Source organism: Melozone crissalis, unplaced genomic scaffold (assembly GCF_028551555.1).
Source record: "Melozone crissalis strain CALT ecotype California unplaced genomic scaffold, PUWL_Pcris_2 ptg000029l_1, whole genome shotgun sequence".
Taxonomy (NCBI): Eukaryota; Metazoa; Chordata; class Aves; order Passeriformes; family Passerellidae; genus Melozone; species Melozone crissalis.
In genome coordinates, this window is record NW_026535807.1 from 20175977 (window position 1) to 20202751 (window position 26775).

The 26775-nt window shown below is 45.1% G+C and overlaps 2 protein-coding genes across 3 annotated transcripts in view; one reads left to right on the forward strand and one right to left on the reverse strand.

Annotated features, from left to right (window-relative positions):
* LOC128939636 (uncharacterized) overlaps positions 1-26775 on the forward strand; it is a 255626-nt gene that overhangs the window by 53464 nt on the left and 175387 nt on the right. The gene's annotated exons all lie outside the window — the stretch shown is intronic.
* LOC128939961 (EF-hand and coiled-coil domain-containing protein 1-like) overlaps positions 13475-26775 on the reverse strand; it is a 38394-nt gene continuing 25093 nt past the window's right edge. The window contains exons 3-8 of one of the 2 annotated variants that reach the window (XM_054281220.1): positions 24425-24612; positions 22152-22287; positions 20240-20399; positions 17609-17767; positions 16119-16188; positions 13475-14050 (exon numbers count right to left, since the gene is read on the reverse strand). In XM_054281220.1, the coding sequence (XP_054137195.1) occupies positions 13917-14050; positions 16119-16188; positions 17609-17767; positions 20240-20399; positions 22152-22287; positions 24425-24612 (847 nt within the window). In that variant the 3' untranslated portion in view covers positions 13475-13916. Of the gene's footprint in view, positions 14051-16118; positions 16189-17608; positions 17768-20239; positions 20400-22151; positions 22291-24424; positions 24613-26775 lie in introns of both variants that reach the window. The other variant, XM_054281219.1, reaches the window with a different exon arrangement.

Sequence of the window (26775 nt, forward strand, 5' to 3'; positions counted from 1 at the left end):
TAAAGCTCAGTTTAGAGCAGAGTATTCCCAGAGCACAGAGCCAGTTCCCTGTGCTGCCTCCATTTCCAGCACTGCACAGCTGAACAGAGCTTTTAGAAACCTCAGCTTCTGCTCAGTTTGCAGGTCTGGCACATGGGAAAAACACACCCAAATCCCATCAATTCTTCCTTAAGCTTGCTCTGAAATTCAGCAGGATGAAAAAGAGTGTTCCACTGTGAATGGAGCTGTGCTGGGGGGTTTCACTGGCACAGGGGCTGTTTGAGGTGCTCATTTTGGGGATGTTTCTGCCATTAAACTGAGCACAGCTCTCTGAGCACGAGTGTGTTTGGCACTGCACTTTTGAAGTAGGTATAAATCTTGTGGTCTCTGGTATTTCACCCACCAGACTGCTGAAATAAGTGCACAGAATATGAGCAGCAAGAACATGATCTGTCTGAAAAGCAAACAAATTTAACTCTCCCCAACACTTTGATTTTGGCAATACCTCTGCCAAAAAAAAAACACCCAAAAACCAACCTAAGTTTATCACCTATCTCTTCAGGCAAAAAATCTGTGTCAAGGGCTTATTCCCTTTTGCTGTTTTAAACCATTGGTGCTGATGTTCCAAGTCTCAAACAAGTTCCTTTCAACTCCTTAAATATCTCACATAATATTGGTTTCAGGCTAGAGGTGGTTCTTCTTTATGTGTAAGCAGCCAGGTAAAAAACAAAGGAAATAAAGATAAAAATAATTTCCAGGTCCTGGGGTAAAACTGGAGAAAGGAGGAGGAAAATTCGGCCTGGAAGAGAATAATACCAAATTATTCTGACACAATAACCCTGCAATGCAGACAGTGGGCAAAGAAGGAAAACTCTGATCAGATTGTGCTAGCAGGGGAAATAGAAGTGTGTGCTTACTTCTGTCATCTAAATATTCTCAGGGATCTTTTGTGGATCTGTAGTTCTGTGTTATTTTTTCATTGCAAACCAGATCATTTGGGTGAGAAATACAAGACCCTTCCCCTGCACCTCTTTTTTCCCCCATTACTTTCTTAGTGACCAAAGACTTTGACAATTTTGGTGTTTCTTGGTGCCTTACATTGTGCCTGGCTGAGTTTACTTGGCTTTTCCTTTTTGTTCAAGGCACTTAAGAACCACATTCCCAAAGAACACCCACATTGTTGATGCTTTTTTCCAAAGCCATTTTCAGTAAAGTAGCAGAGAAAATGGGGGGGTTTAGTCCCTTTTGCTGCTTTGGAGGTGTAGAATATAAATTCTCAAATGTTTCAGCATAGGGATGCTTGTACTGTCATTGGATGACATCTCTCTCAAAAATTATTCAGAACACTCTTTACAAAAAGAAAAACTTTCATGTTTAAAATGAGAAATTCCTACCAGCCTTAATTTGCAGGAAATTCTGCCTGACCTCCCTTTCAACTCAAGGTCAGCTTAAGCTCTCTCTGGGTGAGAATATAATAGAAAAAAAATTATATATACAAGTATATGTAAGTATATATAACACTGACTGTGCTTCCTTTGGTTAGAAAGCCAAACTAAAGATTTTGAATCTTTCATTAACCCTGTGGAAAGTTTCTTAGGTTGATTTTAAATTACAGCTTGTCTCCTACTTTTTTTTTTTTTTACTATATATATGTTAATATATAAGAATCTATCCAACTTTCTTTGGATCAGAACTGCTGGAGATTTGCATTTATTAAATGAGGTCAAGGTCACTGTTCTTACTGGGAAAGTGCATTTAAAGCAAAAAGGAAATACTAAACATTAGCAATTTTTAAATGATTGTAGCATTTATTATAATTCTGTAGGTATGGAGTTTTTGATGAGAAGGAAAAACCTGTGTAAATAAATTGCATTTCTTTATGGATAGCTACTTTAAGGATGTTTACTGTGCTTTAACCCTGAAGCACCCCATGTAAACCATAGGTAAAAGGAAATCTAAACCAGATTGGCAGTGATGAGTGACAGGTGGAAGCATCTAAAATATCTGAAATAATAGGGGGATCATTTTTACCATCTGATTATTTCAGATTTGAGTTGTTTGATCTGATATAGATCACTTATTCTTTATTCCAAAGCAGCTTTAAAGCTGAGGTGGCCCCATAGGTCAGGGTTTCACCCAGGATGTGGCAGCACTGGCTTTAATTCCATCCAATGCAGTTACTGATGCAGAGTGGAGCAGCTGCAGTGGGGAAGGCTGAAGAGAGCCAGGATGTGAGCAGGGCAGGGCAGGGAATTTGGGATGGGATGGGAGGCCAGAGTCCCTCCTCAGTGCTGCCCAATGTTCCCCTCTGTTGGGTAAGATGAAACAGGAAAGCCTTACAAATACGATTGTCTGGCAAAAGATTTTGAGACTATAGAAACTATAAGCGAGATTGAAATGAAAGCAAGCTTCCCTTAGTTACTGAACAACTGAAAAACAATGGGGTGGCCAGCTGAAGGTGATCCCCTTTTGATGGAACAACACCCTCTGCCTGCAGGCAGGCCCAAGGGTCAGAGCAGACCCTACAGCTTGGCAGAAGGGCCCAAAGAGGAGTTTTAGGGTTTAAAATGTAACACAGTATGGTAATGTAATGATTCTTATAGGCTGTATGGAAATGCTATAGGATTTGTATCTTGTACTAGATTGGTAAGTGAGAATTAGAAAATTCAACACAGAAGATGATTTATGGTATTGGAACGGGAACTTCGCACTTCTTACCTCTTGTCTCTTAGCTCTTGCCTTTTACGCTCTTACCCCTTTTACTCTCTTACCCTCTTACTCTCTCACCCTCTCATCCTCTCTCCCCCTCCCTTCTCTTGGGCCTGCTCTGAGCTGTGGCTGCAGCTCCCAGCAGGGCCCTGCACCCAGGCCCTTTGCAATAAACCCCAAATCCCAGCAGGGCCCTGCACCCAGGCCCTTTGCAATGAACCCCAAATCCCAGCAGGGCCCTGCACCCAGGCCCTTTGCAATAAACCCCAAATCCCAGCAGGGCCCTGCACCCAGGCCCTTTGCAATGAACCCCAAATCCCAGCAGGGCCCTGCACCCAGGCCCTTTGCAATGAACCCCAAATCCCAGCAGGGCCCTGCACCCAGGCCCTTTGCAATGAACCCCAAATCCCAGCAGGGCCCTGCACCCAGGCCCTTTGCAATGAACCCCAAATCCCAGCAGGGCCCTGCACCCAGGCCCTTTGCAATGAACCCCAAATCCCAGCAGGGCCCTGCACCCAGGCCCTTTGCAATAAACCCCAAATCCCAGCAGGGCCCTGCACCCAGGCCCTTTGCAATAAACCACAGATTCCATGACCTGGCTGCAGAGATCTCTGCTCTCCGTCCATGGACTGTCCTACCCCCCGACACTCCTACACCCCTCCTGGGTGAGCCCCAGGCCCTGGGCTGCAGAGCTCCTGGAGCAATTTACAGCAACAAAACAAACTCCACTTTGATTAATTGCACTTTTTTCTGGCCAAAGGGTTTCACTGCAGGAAAATTCCTGTTCTGCTTGCCAAGTTTGTCCCTGCTCCAGCTGTGAGGGGGGATTGATGTATCTCTGCTCTCCTGTGCCCCCAGGACCTGCCCTGCCAGGTCCTTGGCACTGTCCAGAGCCACAGCCCAGGCTCTTACAAACCCAGCACTGCTCTTCTTCTCTCTGCTGCTGCTGCTTTCCTTGGTCTCCATTTCTCCTCTCAAATCAACAAAAATAGCTTCAATAGCAAAAAAAAAAAAAAAAAAAAAAAAAAAAAAAAAAAAAAAAAAAAAAAAATTAAAAAAAAATATATATTTACCTGTGTTAGTGGGTAAATAGCTACCCTCCAACACAGGTAAATAACTCTTGCTTTTATCCCTCAGAACCACAGCCAGGCTGCATTTTGGGGGTGCCAGGTGCAAGGGACAGTGTGGCTGGGCTGCCCTGCTCCCACCCTGTCCCTGGTGCCCCCTGTGCCCCCCAGGTGTCCCCACTCATCCCCTGTTTAAGGTTGCTCTGCTGGGATCATTCCTCACCCCAGATTGCACTGATTTCACTGATTTCCCACCCTTCCCAGATTCTCAGTGTCCATCATGATGTGCTTAGCAATGGTTCCATGTGCAGGACTCATTTCACACTTTGGGAAGGGCACACTCCCCTGCCAGACTAGATTCCTGTTGGTGTCAGCTCTGTTGGAATGGTGACATCATTTTCTCCTCTATTGTCTGGAAACTTTGATTTTTTTCCTCTTCTTGATTTGTTTCTTTCTTTCTTTTTTTTTGTTTTCTTTAAACTTTCTGAACAGAAATAAAATTTTCCCTCCTTATTATTCAAGCCAGATTTTTTTTTTAATTGCAAACAAATCATATTTTTCTTCACACAAGCTGAGGCAACTTTTAGGGTGCCCTGGCTTTCTGCCGGCCCTGGTTTGGGGTGCCCCCAAAGCCCCTGGCCATGTACACACTGTGCACTCACAACCTCACTGCTCTGAGGTGGGCAGGAATTAATCCCTCTGCACTGAGGTAATTTCTCTTCTCATAATTGTGTAAAATACTTCCAAGCTTTTTTTGGGGGGTTTATTTGGCACCCTTGCACTGTAACATGGTCAAAGAGGAGCCATAATGTGACTAATCAGCATTTCTGTGTCCCAACCTGCTGTAACTTCTGTGGAAATTTTTATTTGGCAGTGGCTGGATAAGGAGTGATGGGGAAGAAAGAAAAATGTGATTTATATTTGCTGTTTGCTTGTGTGACAATTTATGAGTCAGCCATGGCCTAAACTCCAATTCCACTGTCCTTCAGAGATCTCCAACTGTTTATTTTCAGCAGGAGTGAGGACCAGGTCTCCAAAATGTTATCATTCAACAGCAGATGCAGCTTTAAAACTATTTCTGGTGTTTATTCATCTGTGCAGGAATGAAGTGAATCTGCAAGGAGGAATTTCCAGAGATTTCATCCGCATTGCTGGAATTAGTTCTTTCCACTTTTAGTCCCAGTAGTTCCGGACCTATGTGCTGATTTTTGTCATTAAGTCTGTTTCTGATTATAAGGCAATGTCAAATGTCCTGTAGGATTTGAAAAGCCTTCCTACTTTATAGTCTTAGGTTCCCTTTTGCTTTAAAAATAGGAGCAGATTGGCAAGTTTGCAGTTGCTGTTTTCTTGCATGAGCAAAGGAATAAAGAAAACCAAGGTTTTAAAGGCCTCTGCATTATAAACCAGGTTGGATTGTCATGACAATGGGTTTTTTCCATCACACAATGGGATTCAATGGAAGTGGAAGAGTTTAAGTCAACTAAAAGAGATGTTTTGTCCAGGGTGGAGTTACTGGTGATGCAGGGATGCAGATTTCTCCTACTCATTCTGGAGAGTTTTTCCTGTTACAGTTCTTGTCAGTAGAATCTCCTTTCCTGTAGACTCTGAATTGCCAAGTATTATTTATTTTAGTCTCAGCCCTGCTGTTTTCTTCTCTCCTGTCCTTTTCAATGGTTTGTGATCTCGGCCATGCCCAGCTCTCAGGAGATTGGGAATCACTTGTGCAGTCCATGAAATAACGGCACCATAATGGTAATGGTCTCAATGAATGAGACTCACTCCTTAAATGACATTATTTCCCAAAATGTTTCCATTTGCCTGAACTGGAACCATTTCAGACTCTGTCTGGAGAATTGCCTGCTCCTAGACTTGATCCCCCACCCATTTCCAGACTGTAGAACAAAAGAAGAGAAAGAAAAGGCTTAGACAAATTCTAAAATCCCCAAACTGGCACTTTAGACCCAGTCACCAGCTGGACAGCAAATCCAATTCATGGCCTTTTTTACTCCTGCCAATACAACTGTAGTTTTGTCTCATGAAACTCCAAAAACTCACTCCAACAGCAGTGTCAGAATCAGGAAGAAAAGGTCTCCTTAAATGACTTGCAACAATTTCCTGTGATGAAATGGGGGTTGCTGGGTGCACTATTTATTCCTGGTTGGGGGAGAAGCACACAGCAAACTGTACAGTTGCAAAAAAGAAAACAAAGGACAGCAATAAAAAATGACACTTGTGGCTGCTGGGATGGAGGACTCTGCCCTGCTCACAAACTACAAGACCTGCAGTATAATTCAGACTTTAGCCCTTGAGAGCAACTCATTGTGGTTCAAATTATCACCACAGAATGAAAATTTCCAGGTTTATCAATGCAATATTAAAAGTTTATCTTTCTTCCCTATCCAGAAAGTATCTTGTTAAGACATTTCCTTTGCAGATATGAACATCCTGATTTCATACTAAAGGTTAGTGTTCACTAACAGTTCCTGTGAAAATTAGATTTCTTCTCCCTGCATCAGTTATCCTTTGGTGTTTTCTGAGCACAGAAGAGCCACCCTTGTAGTTATTTACCTCTTATGTCCTGAAATATTTCCCTTTTTCAGGATTTGAAATCCTTCCTGTCCCTTTTCTCTCTCCCCTCAATACACTCCTGTTCAGTTCAATATCTCCATACATCTGAGTTGGTGGCTTGAATTAGACGTTGTGTCAGTTTTATTTCTGTGTGGCTCCAGTCAGAGGTGTGAAGGCAGCTCCAGCTGCATTTGGTAGCTGCTCTCCAGAGCTGCTGAACTTCTCCAGACAATTAGCCTTCTCCTCATGCAGAGCTAATTCTGGTTTATTTCCTATTATTTATTTCCTATTTTCCTATTATTTATTTATTATTTAACTTAAACCCAAACAGCTGTCTGTGTTCTGTGCTGCAGGTTTTGGCAGAGATGGAAATTTAAGGAGACCTTTTCCTCCTGATTCTGACACTCTGCTATTGGAGTTTTGGGAGCTTCATGAAACAAAAATACAGTTGTATTGGCAGGAGTAAAAACGGCCATGAACTGGATTTTCTGTCCAGCTGGTGACTGGGTCTAAAATGCCAGTTTGGGAATTTTAGAATTCCTCTGAGCCTTTTCTTTCTCTTCTTTTGTTCTACAGTCTGGAAATGGGTGGGGGATCAACACCAATTCCAAACTGTTGATTTCCATTGCAATTGGCTGCAGAGGAGCATGTAGTGGCTGCTCCAGGTGGGAGAGCAGAGTCTGAGCCTGACTGGGCTGCTTCACCCCATCCCCACCTGGGCAGAGGCTCCTACTCTGTCTGTGCCACCTGAGTGACAGAATGAGTGACAGAATGAGTGACATGCCATTTCTGAGTGACAGAAACGTGGAGTTGTTGGTGCAGTCCTCATGCGGGCTGGGTGAGGGGCTGCTTTCCCTGCTCTGGGATGTGAAGGTGACCTGGAAATGGTTTCCATGGCAGTGGGATGTGCTCTGTGCTGACCATGGCAGGGCAGAAGAAAATGACGCTGAAAACCTGAGCCCATCTGTGAGTGACTTTCAAATGCTCTGCAAAGCTGGGTGTGGGAACCCAGGACATTCCTCTGGCTGCCCTGGGGGACTCGAGACCCTGGCAGGGGGCTCAGAGACCTTGGCACGGAGTCAAAGACACCTGTGCCTTCGATCTTAGCCCATGGAAACAATTATCAACTATGTGTGAGGATTTACAAGCCACAAGGGTTTGAGTAGAATGATAGTGAATTTGTCACAGACTGAAAATGTAGAATTGTGGGGATTTAGAATGGGGGTTCAAGAGGCAAGATGGAGGAATCTGGGCATGGCATGTCTTCTCCTTCTCCTTCTTTCTCCTTCTCCTTCTCCTTCTCCTTCTCCTTCTCCTCCATCTTCATCTTCATCTTCATCTTCATCTTCTGCTGTGATGGTGGCATTCTGGATTGGTTTAGAGTAGAGACAAACTGTCTAACAGAGGTGATAGGTATTGGAAAATTATTGTAAATAAAGTACACATAGTTTTTAGTATAAAAAGATAGCACCACCCCAAGGGTGGTCAGTGTGCCTCAGCTTGACCTGCTGGACAGATCTCAGCAGGTCAGAAAAAGAATGGAATGGATAAGAGAAAATTAACAACCTTGAGAACCAGAGCTGAGGAATCTCAACTTCTTCTTCAGTTGCTGGGCTAAGAAATTTTTTTTTTAATAATACAATTTTTTGTAATAAATTTTTTTTATTCTTTAATACCTCGGGAGCCATTTCAGCAACAACAAACCTGAGAGCTGGGGACGTTTTTGGGGCCCATCAGTCCCTGGGTGGATGAGTCCTGGTGTGTCTGAGCCCTGGGCATGACAGATGTTGGCTCAGAAGCAATCAGAGCCTGTTGTGGCTCCTGCTGTCCCCTGTGCTGCTGGAGCTGCAGAGCCTGACAGGACAGCAGCTCCTGCTGCTGTGTGCTGGACTGGCACTGCCTGGGCAATGGATTTAACTCCCACAGTCAGCCCAGAAACAAAAAAATCCTCCCATGGGAATTGCAGGTTCTTTATTTCAAAATAACATTTTTTATCTAAATGGTATTTTAAGTCAAATTGTATCAGCCTCCACATATTTTCTCTCTTTTTTCCTTGATCTGTTTTTGGAAACCTTAAGAGGTAGAAAATTCCTCACAAAAGACTGGACCTTGCCTTTGTTAGAGACCATTTTTCCACTTGTCATTGTGAAAAAAACTCACCAATGAGAAGCAATCAGCAAAACCAAGGTTATCAAACAATAAAACCTCGAAGTACAGCAATTATCTCAAACTCTACCACCCAAACCCTCAGCTCTCATGACCTTCCAGCTTTGCAGGGTGCACGTGGGTGAAACCACTTGAATACTGATAATTTTTCAATGTCATCCCACAGCCCTTGTTTACTCCCTGACAGAGATAAGTTACCTCACAGCTCTCTGAGGCAGAATCAGTAATTACGAATGTAATTTGCTTTGGGCACCCCAGGGAACACAGGGAGCTCCCTGGGGTTTGACTCCTGCCCACTGTGAGCCAGGGGAAGCTGCCTGGAGAGAGGAACTTGGGCTGCCCATCCCTGCACTGAGGATGAGGAGGAGTTACAGCATGAGTAAAAGCAGTGAGGATGAGGAGGAGTCACACCCCAAGTAGGAGCACTGAGGGTGAGGAGGAGTCAGACCCTGAGGAGGAGCAGGGAGGATGAGGAGGAGCAGTGAGGATGAGGAGGAGTTACGCCCTGAGGAGGAGCAGTGTGAGGATGAGGTGGAGTTATACCCTGAGTAAAAGCAGTGAGGGTGTGGTGGAGCAGTGAGGATGAGGAGGAGTCAGACCCTGAGGAGGAGCAGTGAGGATGAGGAGGAGTTACACCCCAAGTAGGAGCACTGAGGGTGAGGAGGAGCCACACCCTGAGGAGGAGCAGGGAGGATGAGGAGGAGCAGTGTGAGGATGAGGAAGAGTCATACCTTGAGGAGAGCAGTGAGGGTGAGGAGGAGCAGGGAGGATGAGGAGGAGTTACACCCCAAACAGAAACACTGAGGGTGAGGAGGAGTCACACCCTGAGGAGGAGCAGGGAGGATGAGATGGAGTTACACCCTGAGTAAAAGGAGTGAGGCTAAGGAGGAGCAGGGAGGCTGAGGAGGAGTAGGGAGGATGAGGAGGAGCAGGGAGGATGAGGAGGAGGAGCGAGGATGAGGAGAAGTCACACCCTGAGGAGGAGCAGAGCTCACAGGAGCAGTGAGGATGAGGAGGAGTCACCGTGAGGAGGAGCAGAGCTCACAGGAGCAGTTCAGGACACTTTGTGGGACATTCATGGGATCCCAGGCTGGTTTGGGTTAAGGGCCCTCACAGCTCTCTTCATTCACTCCAGGCCCTGCCATGGCTGGAGCACCTTCCACTAGGCCAGGCTGCTGTAAGCCCGGCCTGGAACATTCCCAGGGGAATCCACAGCCTGTCCCACGGCCCCACCACCCTCGGAGTGAAGGATTTCCTCCCATGGTCCCATCCAACCCCACTCTCAGCTTAAAGCCACCCCCTTGCCTCTGAGCCCAAACCTTCATGGAAAGCCTCTCCAGCCTCCCCAAGAGCTCCCTTCAAGGGGCTCTCAGCTCTCCCAGAGCCTTCTCTTCAGGCAGAGTTAATTCTGGTTAAATCTCCTATTCGTTATTTCCTATTTTCCTATTATTTCTTTATTATTGAACTTAAACCAAACAGCTGTCTGTGTTCTGTGCTGCAGAACACAGAGAGAAACATGTTGTAGTTAAAACTTATTTATACACAGTCTTTGCAGACATTTCAGATACATTTTGGAAGGAGGGGACACAGTTCTTGGATCTGCAATTCAAAGACCATTATCTCACCGGATTATTTTCTTGTTGATTAAAGTAAAAGGTAAGAGTTTAGCTAAATCTCCTTCCCTTTCTTTTTTCCTCATGATCTCTCACCTTTTCTTTCCTCATAAAGAGCTGGATTACTTTTATCAAATAAGTATTCTTAAAAACAATGATATCCATTCTATTTGCAAGGGTGGGAATTTAAGGAGACCTTTTCCTCCTGATTCTGACACTCTGCTATTGGATGGAGTTTTGGGAGTTTCATGAGACAAAACTACAGTTGTATTGGCAGGAGTAAAAATGGCCATGAATTGAATTTGCTGTCCAGCTGGTGACTAGGTCTAAAATGTCAGTTTGGGGATTTTAGAGTTCCTCTGAGCCTTTTCTTTCTCTTCTTTTGTTCTACAGTCTGGAAATGGGTGGGGGATCAAGTCTAGGAGCAGGCAGTTCTCCAGAGAGAGTCTGAAATGGTTCCAGTTTAGCAAAATAGAAACATTTTAGGGAATAATGTCATTTAAGGAATGAGTCTCATTTCAGAGAACTTTGCTGTAATTCAGACACCCCTTTTAAGTGAAGAAATGAGTGAGCTGCATAAAACAAGGAGGTTTTGTTCTGCTAAGCTGAGCTATTCTGTGGGTACCTCAGTCCAGGTTTGGGCTGTGATGATTTCAGCCTCAAGGTAATTTGAAAGAAGTTGGGTAGGCAAAATGCAGTTGAGTTATTTTGGCATGTTGAGGCAAAAATAAGAGACAGAAAAGCAGAATAGAAACCCAAGACCTTTGAAAATCCCAGTCTTTTGAAAGTAAAGTGTAATTAAGGACATAAGGATGATTTTAATTTCACACCAGGAAACACACTCTATAGCTTTTGTATTTTGGGGAATTATACATAAAATTATTAAGAAAATAAGACAGTGTAAATACCAAAGGACTGTGTTTTAAACTCCATGAAATTATAAATCTGAGAGAGGCCCTGTGGCTGGTAATGCCACATGTCACATGCACCCTCTGAAGGTTTAGTGTCACTCTCACACTGAGCAATTCCATTTTATTCCATTTTTGTGTTAAAAGTGCTCCTTTCCTCCTAGTCCCAGCTCCTCCCATCCACATGTACAGATTAAGGACAGTATGATGGAAGAAGGAGTTTGAATTGCAGGGTTTTTTCCTCCCAAAGTGAGCACAGATGCACTGAACCCCTTGGAACAGCTCTGGCTGGATAAGGCCACTCTGATCTGCTGCAGAAATTCTGTGACTCAGAGTAACACCTGGGATGAGTCCTCACTGCCAAATACTCCAGAGAGAGCATAAAAAATAAATAGGACAACTATTAAACAATTTTACAAATCAGGTGGGCTTTAATTTACTAATAGTTAATGCCTCTATAAATAAAAAAATCATGGGAGGAGGAAACTCTTCTTGAAAAATGCCATTTGTGCTAGAAGTGTGAACCCCTCAGAGGTTACCCCAGGGAGAAATTAGCCAAATGGGAAGTGAGGAGGGCATTGGGAGGGGAAGGGACATTGAGGATGAAGTAAAATAATTTGTGGAAAAAACCCAAAAACTTCATGGTGGAGGTCAGGGGAGAAAATACCCAAGCTTCCTTTTAGGGCCAGTTTGCAGGTTTAATAGAAAATTAATAAACTAATTGTTTAGTGGGAATCTAAGGAAATGCAAAGTCTGTGAGAAACAGACTGCCAGGTTTGGGGACATGGGAACAGGAGAAAGCGTGCAGATGGTGACAAACCCAAATGTGCAAGAACCCTGCAGTAAGTGGGGACCCAGAGCCAGGTGTGTGTCTGCATCAGAATCCTGCTCCTGAACACACAGACCAGGTTCATTTCATCATTTCCAGGCATTTTCCCTCTTTACACCTCTGCCATGTTCCTGGGAAAGTCAGAAAGCTGCACACAACAAAAGCTGATACTTGTTGGGATTTTTAGCAAATGAAGCCAAGCAGGGATCTGATTTCTGCTCATTTAAACTTTTGCCTGTGGCACAGCTAGAGGCTATTTCTGTAGGACATAATCCTAGCATGTCCCTCAGTATATACTCACTAACAGTATATTATGCTCTGGTATTTTGTTAGTAATATATTTAGCATTAAGAGATAGTTTTCTTTCTTAGAGGGTGAATATTATTCTATGTATATACGTCCTGTCTAATGTATCTTTAAGAAAAATGTAACTTAACAATATATATCTATTCTTACAATCTTCCTCTGCTAAACCACAAAAAAACCCCAAAATACAAAAAAAAAAACCAATGAGGTAAAACACGATTGAACAGAGTTTGTTTCATTGTTTGCATAACACCTTTTGTTCTCTCCTTTAAAATGAAATTAAAATAATACAAATTTTTGTTCCCAATGTGCCTCAAAGGTGCCACAATATTCAATGGAGATGTGTGTGAGCCACACAGTGTGGAAAGGAATGGGAAGGAATGGAAATTTTATTCCCCAGGTTGCATTTTCGACCTTATTCCTGTATGAAAACCTTTTTCCAGGGAAAAATTAATACACATACAGTTGAATGATCTTATTTCATCACTGGCATTATCTCAGGCAAATCACATTCTTCAAAGATCCACAGTGCATCTTTCCAGTAACAAAAATTCAGCTGGCTCTTTTAGGAACTCTGCCCCTCTTTGGCAGGTAAATGACACAGCAAAACACCTTGGAAGAAATCTATTTTTTTTTTTACTTTTGCCCCAGGAATTATTTTATTGCTGATTAAAACATTCCATGGCATCATGATTAGACCCAGCTCTTTACATTAATTGGCCTCCATGTGGGGCCTGATTTTGTGTCTCTGCAGCTGCACTGAGGGAAATTAAAATTTAGAACTCACTTGTGCACTGCACGAGTTGTTTGCTAACACAGAATGACAGCAAAGTGAATTTTTCAGCCCTTCCTTTCCCTGAGAGCCTGGGAACAAGATTGCTTTGGACCTCCTTCAAGCACTTAAATTTAACTTCTTACGTAAAATCTGACTGTTGTGAGGAAAGGCTGTTGCATATTCCTAAGGCATCTCTATAATTGCAAATATAAAATTAATCAGAGTAATAAAAAAAATCTAGCTTCAGGGTTAAATAAGGTGAATAATTGAGTGAGAAACACAGAGCCCTTAAAGCCTGCACTGCTGGCACACACTCCTGGGTGCGTTTATCATTCAGTTTGTCACCTGTAGGGGAAGGGATAACAAATCCAGGGAAAACACAGTCTTGGCTTTGGAGTGGGGCTTCCACAAAGGCTGCAAACTGTGCCTAGCACCTGCACAGCCAGGGCTGTAAATCCATGTGGGTCAGGTGAGGGTGGTGGGCACATCTGGGTGCCAGTCCAGTCTGAGTTTTGCAGAGCTGTAAATCCCTGTGGGCACAGAGTGGTGGGCACAGTTTGGTGCCAGTGCAGTTCCAGTTTTGCAGAGCTGTAAATCCCTTTGGATCAGATGAGTGTGGTGGGCACAGTTTGGTGCCAGTCCAGTCCCTGCATAGCCAGGGATGTAAATCCCTGTGGGTCAGGTGAGGGTGGTGGGCACATTTTGGTTTGGTGCCAGTCCAATCCCAGTTTTGCAGAGCTGTAAATCCCTGTGGGTCAGGTGAAGGTGGTGGGCACAGTCTGGTGCCAGTCCAGTGCCAGGGGCACCCCAGGGCTGGGCTCTGCAGCCCAGGTAAGGCAGGGCTGTGCCCAGCCAGGGCTGCTGCTCCTCCCTTGGGTCACTGCTCGCTCCTGGCCAGTGCAGGCGTGGCTGAGCTGGACAAATGTCCCTCCTTCCTCCTTCCAGCTGGACAAATGTCCCTCATTCCTCCTTCCACTGTCCTGGGGCTGCCTGGGCTCAGCAGGAGATCACCAGGGGGTTGGACAGGGACCGTGGGCTCTGTGCCTGCTCCAAGGGCTGCTTGTGCAAGAGTTCACAGGCTGCCAGCTCCTGCTGAAGGGTGTCCAGCACTTCCAACAGCTGGGCTTTGCCTTGGGAAAGCAAGTGGCAAACATGAGCATTTGAACAAAGTCAGCAAGTTGCAGTTTCACAATCATAACAGGCTCTTTTCTTCATAGGTGCCCATTCAAGTAATATCATTAAATGTCTAAATTTTGTGAACAAATAATGAATTCCTGTCCAAAAAAACTGTGAGTAAATCTGGGTTCAGCTGTCTTCTCTGGTTTCCTCTTGCTTCATCCCCTGCCCACTGAGGTCTCATGTACTTGTGTGAACGAAGACTTTCATATCACCATTGCCAACCCCACCCACTTTGGCTTGTCAGAGAAAAATGTTTCATTACAAAGACTTGGGAAAGAAAAATGTTTGATTACAAAGACTTGGAAAAGCGGCTGAAGCCTCCCCAGGTGCACAGGCAGACAGTGGGAAGCAGAGAAGGTGAGCTGTGCATGGCAGTGGTGATGCAGAATGCACAGAGAGCAGCACTTGGAGTTAAGGGGAGCTGAGCTGTGCTGCTCATACAAAGGGAGGAGCTTTGAGCAGCATCCCTTGGTATTATTGTCACTGCTAGTAATGAAGGGATGGGTCTTCTTTCAGGCTAGAAATGATTTATAGCTCAGACAAACATCAGTCTCAGGGGCTGTGATGTTTTAGAGGAGCAAGCATTCAGCCATAGCTCAAGAGCAGTCACAAGTTCTTTGTTCCAAGGCAATACAGGACTTTCTAACCCAATGACAGCTGCCACAGGTTTTATTTTGCTTTTCTAACCATCACCTTTACTCACTTCTGCTGCACTCTGGATGCTTTTGTCCAATGGCTTCTGTCTCACATGCACACAAATGCTTCTGTTATAATGCTGAACTCTCAGCTCACTCCAGACAACCCCAGCCCTACACTACAAACCCTTCACCATCTCAGCAGTACAGCTGCTCACTTACTTAAGGCATATTCTTACAACTATAGAACCATAAGTTTATGATTTTTCTGCTTAATATCTGTGTATTGAATTTGACATCAATCCAAGCTTCTTCCAAGGCTGCAGCTCAAACCCTTCAGCATCTGTGGAAGTTTCAAGTTTTCCAATTCCCACACCTTGGAGTCCCTGTTCCTGTGCAGGATAATTGACAGATAATTCTGGACACTGTGCTGTGGATCCAAAAAGTCTCTTCTTCAGTTCTCCCAGGAGAACATCACACCCATGGCTCAGCTGTGGTTTTCTCTCTGTATTGGTGTACTGGAGCCTACAAAAGTCTGTCTTTGCCCTCTTTTCTCTGCTTCCTCTGCAGCTGAAGAGCACAGCTTGGCTCTGGGCTGCCTGTGCCCTGGATTGCTGGGCACAAGGAAAAACAGCCTTTGAAACTGCAAACCCCAAAGGGTTCCCATGCTGTTCTCCCTAAATCCCTGTAAAAAATATTCTCCAAAACCCAGCCCCCAGGCCACATCTGGTCTTTTCTAATCGAGTCTTTGCTGCCTGCCTATTAAAGCCCCTCCAAGCCATGTTCCTGGGACAGGATGTTCATTCCTTGGAGGGAAGTACAAATGCTCTGCTAATAGGAACAAAGTAATCAAAGCAAAGCCCTGGGGCCGTGATCCCTGCACGGCTCCTGCAAAGGCAGCTCCACACCACAGGCAAGGACAGGAGCTTGCAAGTTTAATTTTCACACCAGGATCATGAAGTGCTGTTATTAGAGGAGTGCAGGTTTGAGCTGGTTTCTGCACAGAACTGCTCTGGTGGGTCAATCTTGTGTTGCAGCAGAGGAACCCAACACACTGGCGTAGCAAAGCTGAAAACAGCTGCATTACATACTTGGTCATTTCTCCACTTTCTCGTATCAATGAAACCCTAAAAATATTTGTAGGACACAATTATCCCCCTAAGGCCAAATTTTAATTAAATTTTCACTAAAAAAGCACCCTGGGTGTGGTTTTGATGCATCACAGACTAGAAAGCATCACTTTCTATAGGTATTCTTCTTGCAAGCTACCTCCTTCTCCCCACCCTGTACCCGAGGATTTGAAATATCCTTTTCCTACCCAGTGTTTGTCCCCAAAGGACTCTTTTCATGCTTCTTGGTCTTTAGATGTGATTTCTTTTCTTACCAGGCTGGGGGTCACAACAGGATTCCAAAGTGCTCAGCAGGATTTTCCCCAGGGCTCGCTTTGATATGTTCTGTAAAAAACAAAACAAAATTATGGCACCAATGTGTCCTTCACCAGCTCACAGATATGCAACAGAACCTGTGTGCAGAGTATTTGCATTTGGAAACGAAACCAAAATGCCACAGAATCCTGATTAACACAAGATTTGATATTTGCTTTATTTTCAAGCATTTGATCTTTGACCCTGCTGAGACAGTTTGTAGGGGATTGTAATTCCTTAATATGGCTGTGGAAAGAGAAATAACAATTATTCAGCAGGAAATACAGAATTTTCTAGAGCTTGTGCTTAAACAACTGTAGGTGGCAAGGAGGGTAAGCAGAGCAAAAGCTCTTTGAGTCCTCTGCCAGGTCTGTGGGAAGGTGAGCTGGACCTGGTGGTGTTATTTTAGGAAGGGTCTTCTCAGGCCCAGCTGAAGGACAGAACAAATGTCCTGTGGCAGGGCTGGATCTGAGATGTAGTAAACATTACCCAAAGTGAGAGCACTGTAAATACTACTCAGGATCTGGATGGGCTCTCTCAGTGGTGGTTTTACATATGAAATCTGGTGGGACATTACATAATGAGCCTGGGAAAGCAAACTGTCCTCATTTGCTGTGAAGACACTGGTGTGCTTTCTGGGAGATGGTCTTGCAATCAGTTTAATTAGCACTTAGACAGCCCTGAGTCTCTGCAGGGACAGGTGGTTCTTGCTAAAACTTCAAGAAGTGCAAGTGGAAGGGAGCAATTCTGGGAGAAAGATGCTGCTACCTCCAGGCACAGCTGGCCCTGCTCCCTGCCTGGAGCCCCCAGTGGGGACTGGGGCAGAGTGGGAAGCAGTGTGAGGATTTCACATGGCCTCAGCAGCACTGTGTGAGGTTTTATTAGCCCTGTCAGGATGTGTATGTGCCTTTGGGCAGTCACTGTTTGGTGGCAGGTTCTTTTGGGAATGAGATTTCAGACATGAAGGTGAATGTGCTGGGGAAGTGACACCTAAACCCACAGGTTCTGATGGGTCTCTTTTGTTTTGGGTATATCCCATCAGGGATTATGGGGATTCTTGTAAATTCCCCTGGCAGTTTTATCTCTTTAATGCTGACTCAGAGTTACATTAGCATGCAATTAAACAAAGGTCCTGTCCTAGAAGGAAAAATACATATTCTGGAATCTTCCTGATTGCTTACTCCTCTGTTTTCCTTGTTTGCCCTCAATTTTGGTTTAGAGGGTAATGAGCTTGAAGATTCAGCTCCAAGGAGACCTCTAGGCTTTTAGAAAGCAAGCAAAGGGGTCTGAAAGCTTTCTGCAGCCACCAGGCAGCTCCCAGGGCACACACCTGTAGAATCCTGTCCTGCTGTAAAGGATTCTGTACTTCCTAGAAGGGATGAACATATTCTCAGTTTGGAAGGGACTCCAAAGCCCAGTTTTCAGTCCCAGCACTGCTTTCTCACCATACCAAGCCTCGGAGCTGTTGGAGAAGCTGCAGAACATCCAGGAGCTTCTCTTCCACCAGGGACAGCCGAACCCTCTCTGTCTCCAGCATCTGCAGCTCCATCTTCAGCACTTCTGTCTCCTCCACCTTCTGCTGCAGCTCCCCGAGCCAGGGGCCCTTCATCTGCACAAAACACAGCAAACTGAAGGCACTGGAGCTTCTCCTCTCTTGCCCAAGCATTGCAAAGCTGAGTTTTCCCCCTTTTGTGGTAAATGGGGCTCACTCCAGAAGATTCCCTTGAAGGGAAGTCCATTTCTTTAATGTGCTACATGAAGAGAGGTATCAGGGGTTGTTAGGAAATCAGAGCTTTGCTCTTGTGCACGATGGGAGTTCATTCATCACTGGGTACAGGCAGCTCATTCAGGAATTTTAAATATTACATTTATTACATATTTTATACTTAAATACTAACATTGCTATGTCAGCTTTCTCCCCTTTTGCATTCCCGTTGTCATCTATAGAGCAAAACTAATTTGTGTGCCCTCAGCACAATCATTCTTTGTCTTGCAGCTCCTTCCTAGCAACCATCTGTACACTCAGTGAGACAGGAAGATGTCTCTGTCCCTGGTGAAGTGGGGACCAGGTGAGGAACACCAAGAGTAACAACCTCTCCTCTGTTTCTCCTTGCTTTTCTCCAGATGTTGGGATGAACTTCTCCTTTGACCCTGCATGGCAGTTCAAAAACTAATTGCCTTTTTAATTAAGCTGGCAGCTTGCATGTGAGCTCATATAGAAAATAATTGGCATTTCTTTGTAACACTACACTTGGCAGCATAACTCTTTATTTTTAGACTTTAGAACTCATGTTCTCCTCATCTATCATCCCCAGGTCACCACCCTGTCTTCATGAGGAGCTATTTATAAGATTTTGCCTCTTGGAAAGTAGAACTTTCTAGACATGACAAATCTCAGAACTCTCTCAAACTCTGGTTTTACAAGCCTCAGGTGGAGCAATTATTAATCACTATTTGAGAGTGCTGCCCTTCACTTGCCTGCTGAGGCTCTTGCTTGTTAGCCATGTTGTTATTTTCTGATTTTCCACACTGAGCAGGTACAAACAGAAGCAAATACAGCCATGTGTAAGGCACTTCTGCCAGCCTCAGAGGTGTTGGTGGTTTATTTATTACACCAATATATTTATTTGCAAGATGCTTGAGAGAGAGAGCATTTCTCAGTCTTCCTATTTGCTTTCTGTTGATTGCAAGGAGAGTCACATTTTTCACAGGAATTTTTTATTACTTGTCTGTTTTGTAGCAGCAAATTCCTCCCCTATAACTGCTGGCTAATATAAAAGGGCTTAAGAATAAATTTCCTAACAGGCTCAACATGATTCATCCTACTGCAATTTAATTCATGTCACATTGAGTTGGCACTGTGTCTTCTTCACCTCCCTGCTTGCCTCTAAATCAAGAACAACAGATTCCATTTTTCTTCTGGAATTTTGTATTAATCTGTTGATAATGGTGCTTTTCCAGACAAGCTGCACAGAACTAAAATCCATCAGCAGAGATGAAAAAGAGGGCAGTATGATGCTGCAGAAGATGATGAGCACCTCAGAATGGGGAAAAAGGAGAAGAAAACTGGCACTACCTGCAGGTATTTTTTTTCCTGTGGACTGATGCTAAGCAGTAGAGAAAGAACTTTTGTGTTTCTCTAAAGAATATTGCAAGGATAAATTGCCATTGAATATTTCAAATTGTGTAACGCTGAAACAGGATTTTATTCTGGCTTTAATTTTTTTTTCCCCAACAAGTAAGTTAGTCAAGGCAGAAAATGATATAAAACACTGTTAAAACACAAAGGATGGCAACATGTATAGAAGCTGAGTACTTTACTGTCACTTTAAATATTTCACTGATTCACAAAATCCTTCCAGAACTACTGGAAGCTTTCTGCTTTGTTAAGGATGGGGTATAAAATACTGAACAAGCACAGAAGAAAGACCAGGGCAATGCACTATTTTTGTTCCACAGAAAGATTGCTGGCACTTCTGTGCCCATCAGGGGCTGAAGTCTGCAGAATTTAAATAGTGAGCTCACACAGGACTGCTGGGACACAGCACTTTAAATAATGTGGTTATAACCTCTGCTCAAGGGGAGCTGGACATGCTGCAGAACTAATTTTATTCATATTTTATTATATTATATTTATATATTATATTTATGACGTAAGTATGTCAATCTAAGCCCAATAAAAAGACAGAGAGTAAATGGGACAATTTACTCCAAAACAAGGAGTCACAGCCAGCCTGAGGGATTTATTGAAAAGTTATCCATCTCCCAGAGGCGTTGGATGCCTGAGGATATGGGGAGTGCTTCATCCACAGCTGGAGAAGCTCAGTAAATCAAGGACAGTATTTGAAGGGCCTGGGGTACCTCTCATCCTCTAAAGGCTCTAAAGGCAATTTTAGGTAGGAACCAGAGTAGAAATGCAGGTGTTGGAGGAGGGCAGGAGATGTCTGAGCTGACAAACTACAGCACAACGAGAAACATCAGGAACAGAGGGCAGAATGGCCAGAATAAAACACAAACACACACAGATGCAGCTCCCCAAAGATGCATCAACAGCTCTTTCACACTGCTTGGCACCTGTTACCTCTTCCATGCTTGTTTCCAGTTTTCTCTCTTGGTGGCCCTTGAGTTCTGGCTGCTCTGTGAGGGGGGAGATTGTCCCCAAGAGCTCCACAGGGTCCTTTCCCTCAGTGCTGCTGGTCTCCAGGTAGGAGAGCAGCTTTCTCCACGTCTTTTCATCACATCTACACGCATTATTAAGAGAAAAGAGTTAGTGAGACCTCACAATAGAGGCCTGTGTTTGTTAAAACCAGTTTTCCTGTGGCATTCTTGGCAGCACAGGTCACAAACGAGTGTCTGACACTGGCCGAATACCATCTGTTTAGGAGATAACGTTTGGGTTTTTGATGGAGAGGCATAGCGTATGATGTGGACTATCCTACATTTCATGGACTGTCTGATGGGGCAGAGAGTGTGATGCATTACTATATACACCCTAAAAGCATGAAGAAAACATGCTGGGGGGGGAAGGGTAGAGTTAAGTGTTGCTGTAGTTAAATTTTGTAACAATAGTTTTTCAGGCCATAGATCTTGGAGAGAGGCCAAGTAGGAATTTATGACAGAATTTGTTTTATTTTTAGGGTTATGTTTTGTTTTAGGGGGTTGGCAGTTGCGTCTAACCCCTCCCCTTATTATGGGGTGTTGGGCCTGGTTGTAGGGGCAGTTGCAGGGTGTGGCTGGCTGGTAAGCTTGGGGGTTTCCTTTGTGTCTTTGGTGCTTGTTGTGGTTTATTTAGGGAGGGATGTTGGTAGTGTTTGTTTATTCAGTGTCGTTGGTGGCGGATCATTACCCAGAAGCCTGGGCCAATTGGGGTGTTGTTGGTTATGGCCTTGGGATGGGGGTGGTGGTGGTGGTGGGGCTTGCTATGGGGGGTGTGTTGGGGTTATTAGCAGACGAGGGGACAGTGAATAGTGGGGGTCTGTTGTCGGTCCGATCAGATTTTAGTGGGGTGGCTATGCTTTATTCAGAGGGGGTGGGATTGCTTTTGACTGGAGGGTGAGGATTGTTGTTGACTTTGTTTGTGGTGTTGGAGCTCATGCAGGGGCTGTCTCAGGGGGCGATTCGGGCTGTTTAGTCAAAGGGTCAGGGAGTAGTTTAGTTAAAAATGCCAGCTTTGGGAGTTGGAGATGAGGGTTTGAATCCTTTCTTCCTGAGACAGGGTGGTGGGGTAACTCTAAGAAAGGGTTTAGTCTTCAATCTTTGGCTTACAAGACCAATGTTTTTGTAAACTATTAGAGTTAATTAGAGTTTGAGTAGTTTATTTTCTAGGGCGGCTGCAAGGGGGAATAAAACCAGGATGATTGTGAAATAAGTGAATGAGGCTAGTTGGCCAGTGATGGTGAACGGGTGTTCTGCTGGTTGGCTGCCTACTCAGGTTAGAATGAGGACGTTAGCAACCAGGGTTCAGAAGAAGATTTGTGATAGAGGGCAGAAGGTTATCGATCACAGTTTTGATGTGTGTAGTAATGGAGAGAGGAACAGGATGAGGATTGAGGCAGCTAGGGCTAGTACGCCTCCTGGTTTGTTTGGGATGGATTGGAGAAAAGCGTAGGTGAATTGGAAGTATCATTTGGGTCTGATGTGGGGAGGGGGGACTAGTGGGTTCCCCAGTGTAAAGTTTTCTGGGTCTCCTAGGAGGCTGGGGGAGAATAGGGCCAGGGAGACGAGTAGGGAAAGTATTAGTACAAATCCTAGAATGTTTTTGATAGTGTGGTATGGGTAGAAGGGGATTTTGTCGCAGTCTGAGGGGATGCCTAGTGGGTTATTTGATCCTGTTTCATGGAGGAAGGGGGCTAATTAGGGCTTGGGGGCAATCTCTAGCCAGCTGCTCCCCATGTGCCACACAGGATGGGCACAAGGCTCCTGACTGCAGCCACAGGCTGTGAAATGACCTTTGCAAAGGGCTCAAATGGCATTAATTAAGGAATTAAACTTACCCACTGCCACAGCAAGGGAGCTTGGCCAGGATCCTCCTCCTGTGGCCCAGCTGGGGAGCGTGGTGCCCTGGCCACTGCTCCTCCTCCTCCTCGTCCGAGGCGGCCTGGCCCTCCACAGAGCGACAGAGCTGCTCCTCTGCTGGGAGACAGGCAGCCCTCAGCAGCACCCCAACAACCCAGTGTGATCTCATGGTTTGCCTCAGATACCTCAGGTTTCTCTCTGTAGATTTCCCCAGGTGTGCCAATCACCTCTCCTTTCCCCACCCTGACCTCTGCTGAGTGCTGTCTGTCAGTCCTGGCATTCCAGAAAGGGCATCGAGTGATTGGCAGAGTTCAAAAGAAGCCTTTCAGCCCTGGAGGACATTGGCCCATCCAAGTGTCATTTGTCCCCTGACACTCCCCCTCCTGTACCTGGCTGGTGGGATCCCTATCCCTTCCCTCTCCCCAGGGTTAAAAGGAACAGCAACCACTCTTCTCACTGGTTACAGCTGTGGCCTCTTAAAGTCAGGCCTGTTCCCAATCTTGGGTAATTGGCCCAGCTGCAACTTCTTAGGGGTGAGATTATTTTTTACACTATCTTTATTTTCATGGTTAGAGGAGTTCAGTGGCCTGTGTGCCAGGAATAAAGCTCTGGATCAAAACCATCTATCGGAACCGACTCCTTTCCTTCACCTCGCCTAAAGCCTCTCTGCCAGAGGTAAACCTGAGCTCCTGCAAGCCTGGACTTGCCTCCAAGCACCCAGCTGCAATATCCAGCTAGCCAGAGGTGTCTCTGAGGTGAAACCACCGCACATCCAGCCATCCAAAGGTGTCTCTGAGGTGAAACCACCGCACATCCAGCCACCCAAAGGTGTCTCTGAGGTGAAACCACCACACATCCAGCCAGCCAAAGGTGTCTCTGAGGTGAAGCCACCACAGCTTCTGCCTTTGGCCAAGCAGCAAGGGCCGGACAAGCACAGGCACAACCCATCTGGCTATATTGGTATATAATTCCATTACCTAGCTACACCCCCAGCCTGAGCCAGAACAAAGTGAGGGCCTGAAACCCCAGAGAAACCCCTGGGCAGGTGCCCAGCAGCCTGGGAAGGGGCTGAGGCAGTGTACAGTGTACTGGCTCTGCATGGGAGGCGTCTACAGAAGTGACACAAAACCACCACCGGCAGCTGCAGCCAAGATCCTTATTTTAAGAGTCTTGAACATTTCAGTGCTCTCTTGTGGGTAACTTGGAGCTGTTTACCTCAATTCTCTTTTTTCCTTGAGGTAAGGTAAGGATAAGTGGAAGGATCGGTTGTTGTGGGGACAATTACTGTTCAGAACATAGATTTTTTACTTGTTTATCTCTCTGAGTTAATTTTTCTGCCTAACAAATCGTATTCTACTTGATGGAACATTTTCCCCTGTTTTAGAATCTATGGCCCCATGATTTATTTGTATGAAAACATTTTGCTAAAAAGCTGCTTGTTCTTGAAATACAGGTAGTGTAATTTTATGTGGAAACTCTGAGCTGGCAAAGTGTGTGATTTGATAAAAACATTTGTAAAAGCAGGTTTGGTTTCTAAGTCTAGCCAGGTGAAGAACATGCTACAATGTTAATTGTATTTACTTGTCACTGTTTTTAACATTCCCAAGCAGCTGCTTGCCAGCTGCACTTAACACACACCTAAAATCCAATTTTTTGTCACAACAAACAGCTCTCCGGCCTGCACTAAAGGTGCCTTGTAATTCAGAATTATTGTCAGACAAGTGCTTTTGTGGTCTTTGAACTGGATGTGCCCAAAAAAATCAATCACTGCAGGGAAGCCAAAGTGTGCAGTGTTATGGCAGCTGTTGGGGCTACATGTGCTAAACAGTTTGGGCTTGTCCAGAGTCACTGGAGCAGCCAGGATGTTTCCAAGGAACGTGGCTGTACAGAATATTAACTGCAAATTGTTTCCTTGGAAATTATTTTCGCTGAGGTTCTGCATTTTTATTTACAAAGAAATGAAATCTTTATACTTTTTAAGCCAGGAAAAAAAGTTTTGGTGGGATGACTCATGTGGAAAAAAGCAGTTTTAAATCATAGCTCTAAGTGATAAGTTCAGTCTTTCATTAAACACAGAATTATGTGGGGAGCGAGGAGCGGAAATCTGGGCTATGAGGTTTTGCCTAGGTCCGGGATTTCAAGACTCTCTAGGACTGGTTAGTGGTGTGGTACCTTGACCTCTCTGGTGGTTTTGCTGCTGCTGCACCAGAGATGAGAGAGGCCAGGCAGTGTTTGGGGCTGGGGTGGGTACCGTGGTCGGTGGTGCCCGGCGGTGCCACGGACGCTCCGCGGGCGCCCCTGGGCACGGCTGCTGCCTCCTGCTCCTGATGCTGCTCCTGCTCCTGATGCTTCTGCTGCTGCTCAGGGCTGCTCTGCTGCTCCTGCTGCTGCTGCTGGGGGCTGCTCTGCTGGGCCAGCTGGCATCGCTCCAGTTCCGACCTGCAAAAGAGGCCAGAGGGTCAAAGCTGAGACGGAGACGGAGACAGACAAAGCAACACACTCCGTTTCCAGAAGGCTTCAAACCCTGTGTTTATTCTAGCATGCATGCCTATTCTACATTCTTACAAAGCTCATAACTTTACACTTGGCTCATTGGTCACAAGAGAGAAGCAAAGTGCTTCTTGGAATAGGCAGTTAATAGGCAGTCTATTGGAATAGGCAGTTGCAAGTTTCACTTATTTATCCTTCTTTCTTACTTGGTTTCTATGTCAAAAACCTTGGTAGGGAATTCTTTCAGGGGTAAACATGGATCCTCTTAGCAAACTCCTCAATGGCTCACAGAAGTTGCTGTAAAACCTCTTCCACACCAGAGTGAGGTTGGTGTGCAGGAAATTTGGAAAACCAAGATGTGCCCAGCATGGCTTTGGTGGGATGCAGCTGCTGGGACTGGATGAAGAACAGGGCCATCGACCCCAAGGGCTGCCTGAGATGACTTCCCTGACAGCCAAAGGAAGGTAGATTTCACCTTTCCTGTGATAAGAAGAGCTGAACAGTGCCTGTAACTTTTAGGTCAGGTCCAAGACCTCTAGGGAACATCTGTGGAGTGGTCACTGTGGCCACAGGGACCTGCACCCAATCCCATGGGCTCAGACATGGCAGGGAGTTGGATCCAGGTCTTGTGAGTGATGGGATGAAGCAGAGTCAGAGCCTGAGCAGTCAAAAGGAATGATCCAGGAATGGTGGCACACCTGGAAGCCAGGGGCTTGCAGGTGAGGAGTGTCTCAGAATGGGTGTCATTGCTGACAGCCTCCTTTGGGATTGTCTTTGTCTGAGGTCAATGGCAGGACATCACACTTATGTGTTTCAAGGGAATGGCTTCCAAGGGATGGGACACAGATCAAATAATGTCACTGAGGAAAAGGAGTCCTCAAAGGTGCCAAATTCCCTCCAAATTCTTCTGTAGGTTAGTTTTGGTCTGGTAAATATTGAGTATTTCCTTTATTTAACACATTAAATAGCAAAAATGAGAGCTAAACCGCTTAGCAGGTGGGCTCTGCTGATACAAGTTGTATCATGTAAGCGTTCTGTGAAAATCCTGTGCTTCCTGCCAGGAGCTCCAGCTGCAGCTGGGAGGGGACTTTGGCTGCAGGGACAGAGCAGCCGAGGCCATGACCAGAACTGCAGAGCTTTTGTTTAACTCAGCTGCTCCTGAGGAGCCACACCAATGGTAGCTCCCTTATTGCCTGTGAAACCGTAAGGAGTAAACAAGATGATGAATTTAACCACAGTAGTCACTATTTGAAAACATCTGTAGGGGAGAAGCTGAGCTCAGCCTTGCTGAGAAACCAGCACTTGCTTTACCCCCTTGAGTAGGGCTGACTGCATTAAAAACTAATGACTTACTTCATTTGCAATTTATGGTGCTGTTCAGCTCAGCAACAACTGGATTTCCTGAAAGCCAAGGGAAACAGCAATCCCCACCATCAGTTCTGGAAAAAATAATTCTGGAGTGCACAAATAAAATGCACTGTAAAGCCTGAACATTCAGAGTGGGGGCTCTGAGAAGCATCACAGAGCTTCAGAGTTCTGGAGAGCAGCTGGAGGATATTCCCCTGCACAGGGATACTGCATTTTACCTTCCTGCAATGTGCTGATTTTCTGGTACTCTACAGGAATCCTTTACAATTTCTTGAGCACCACAGTTGGTGTCTGAGCAGATTGCTCTCAGTTTTGAGCTGCAGTATAATTCAGATTGCTTGGGTTTCAGATTCTAGAGTTAGTTCACATAACACAGATCTTGATATTTCAGTGAATATTTATTGCAATGGTTAAGATTTAACATATAAAACATGGAGAATTTTCAAGTATCATGGAAATCTTTTCCAGCAGGTGTAGAGGAGGAGCTGGAAGCAGGGATCCTCACTGCTTCTCAAACACAGGTTTAATTCTCTCCTCATTGCTATTCATACAGCATCAAATGGGTCTCCATAAATGAGAAGCAGAGTGAATAAACAGCACATTTGTTTGGGGCAAGGATCAGAGGGGGAAGGTTTGTGTGGGGTGAGCGTGGCAAGGCTTCCATGGAGACAGGGAAACAGCCCCCATTCATGGCAGAGCCTTTGTCCCCAGCACAATGGGCAGCAGCACTGCCGTGGGGAGAGT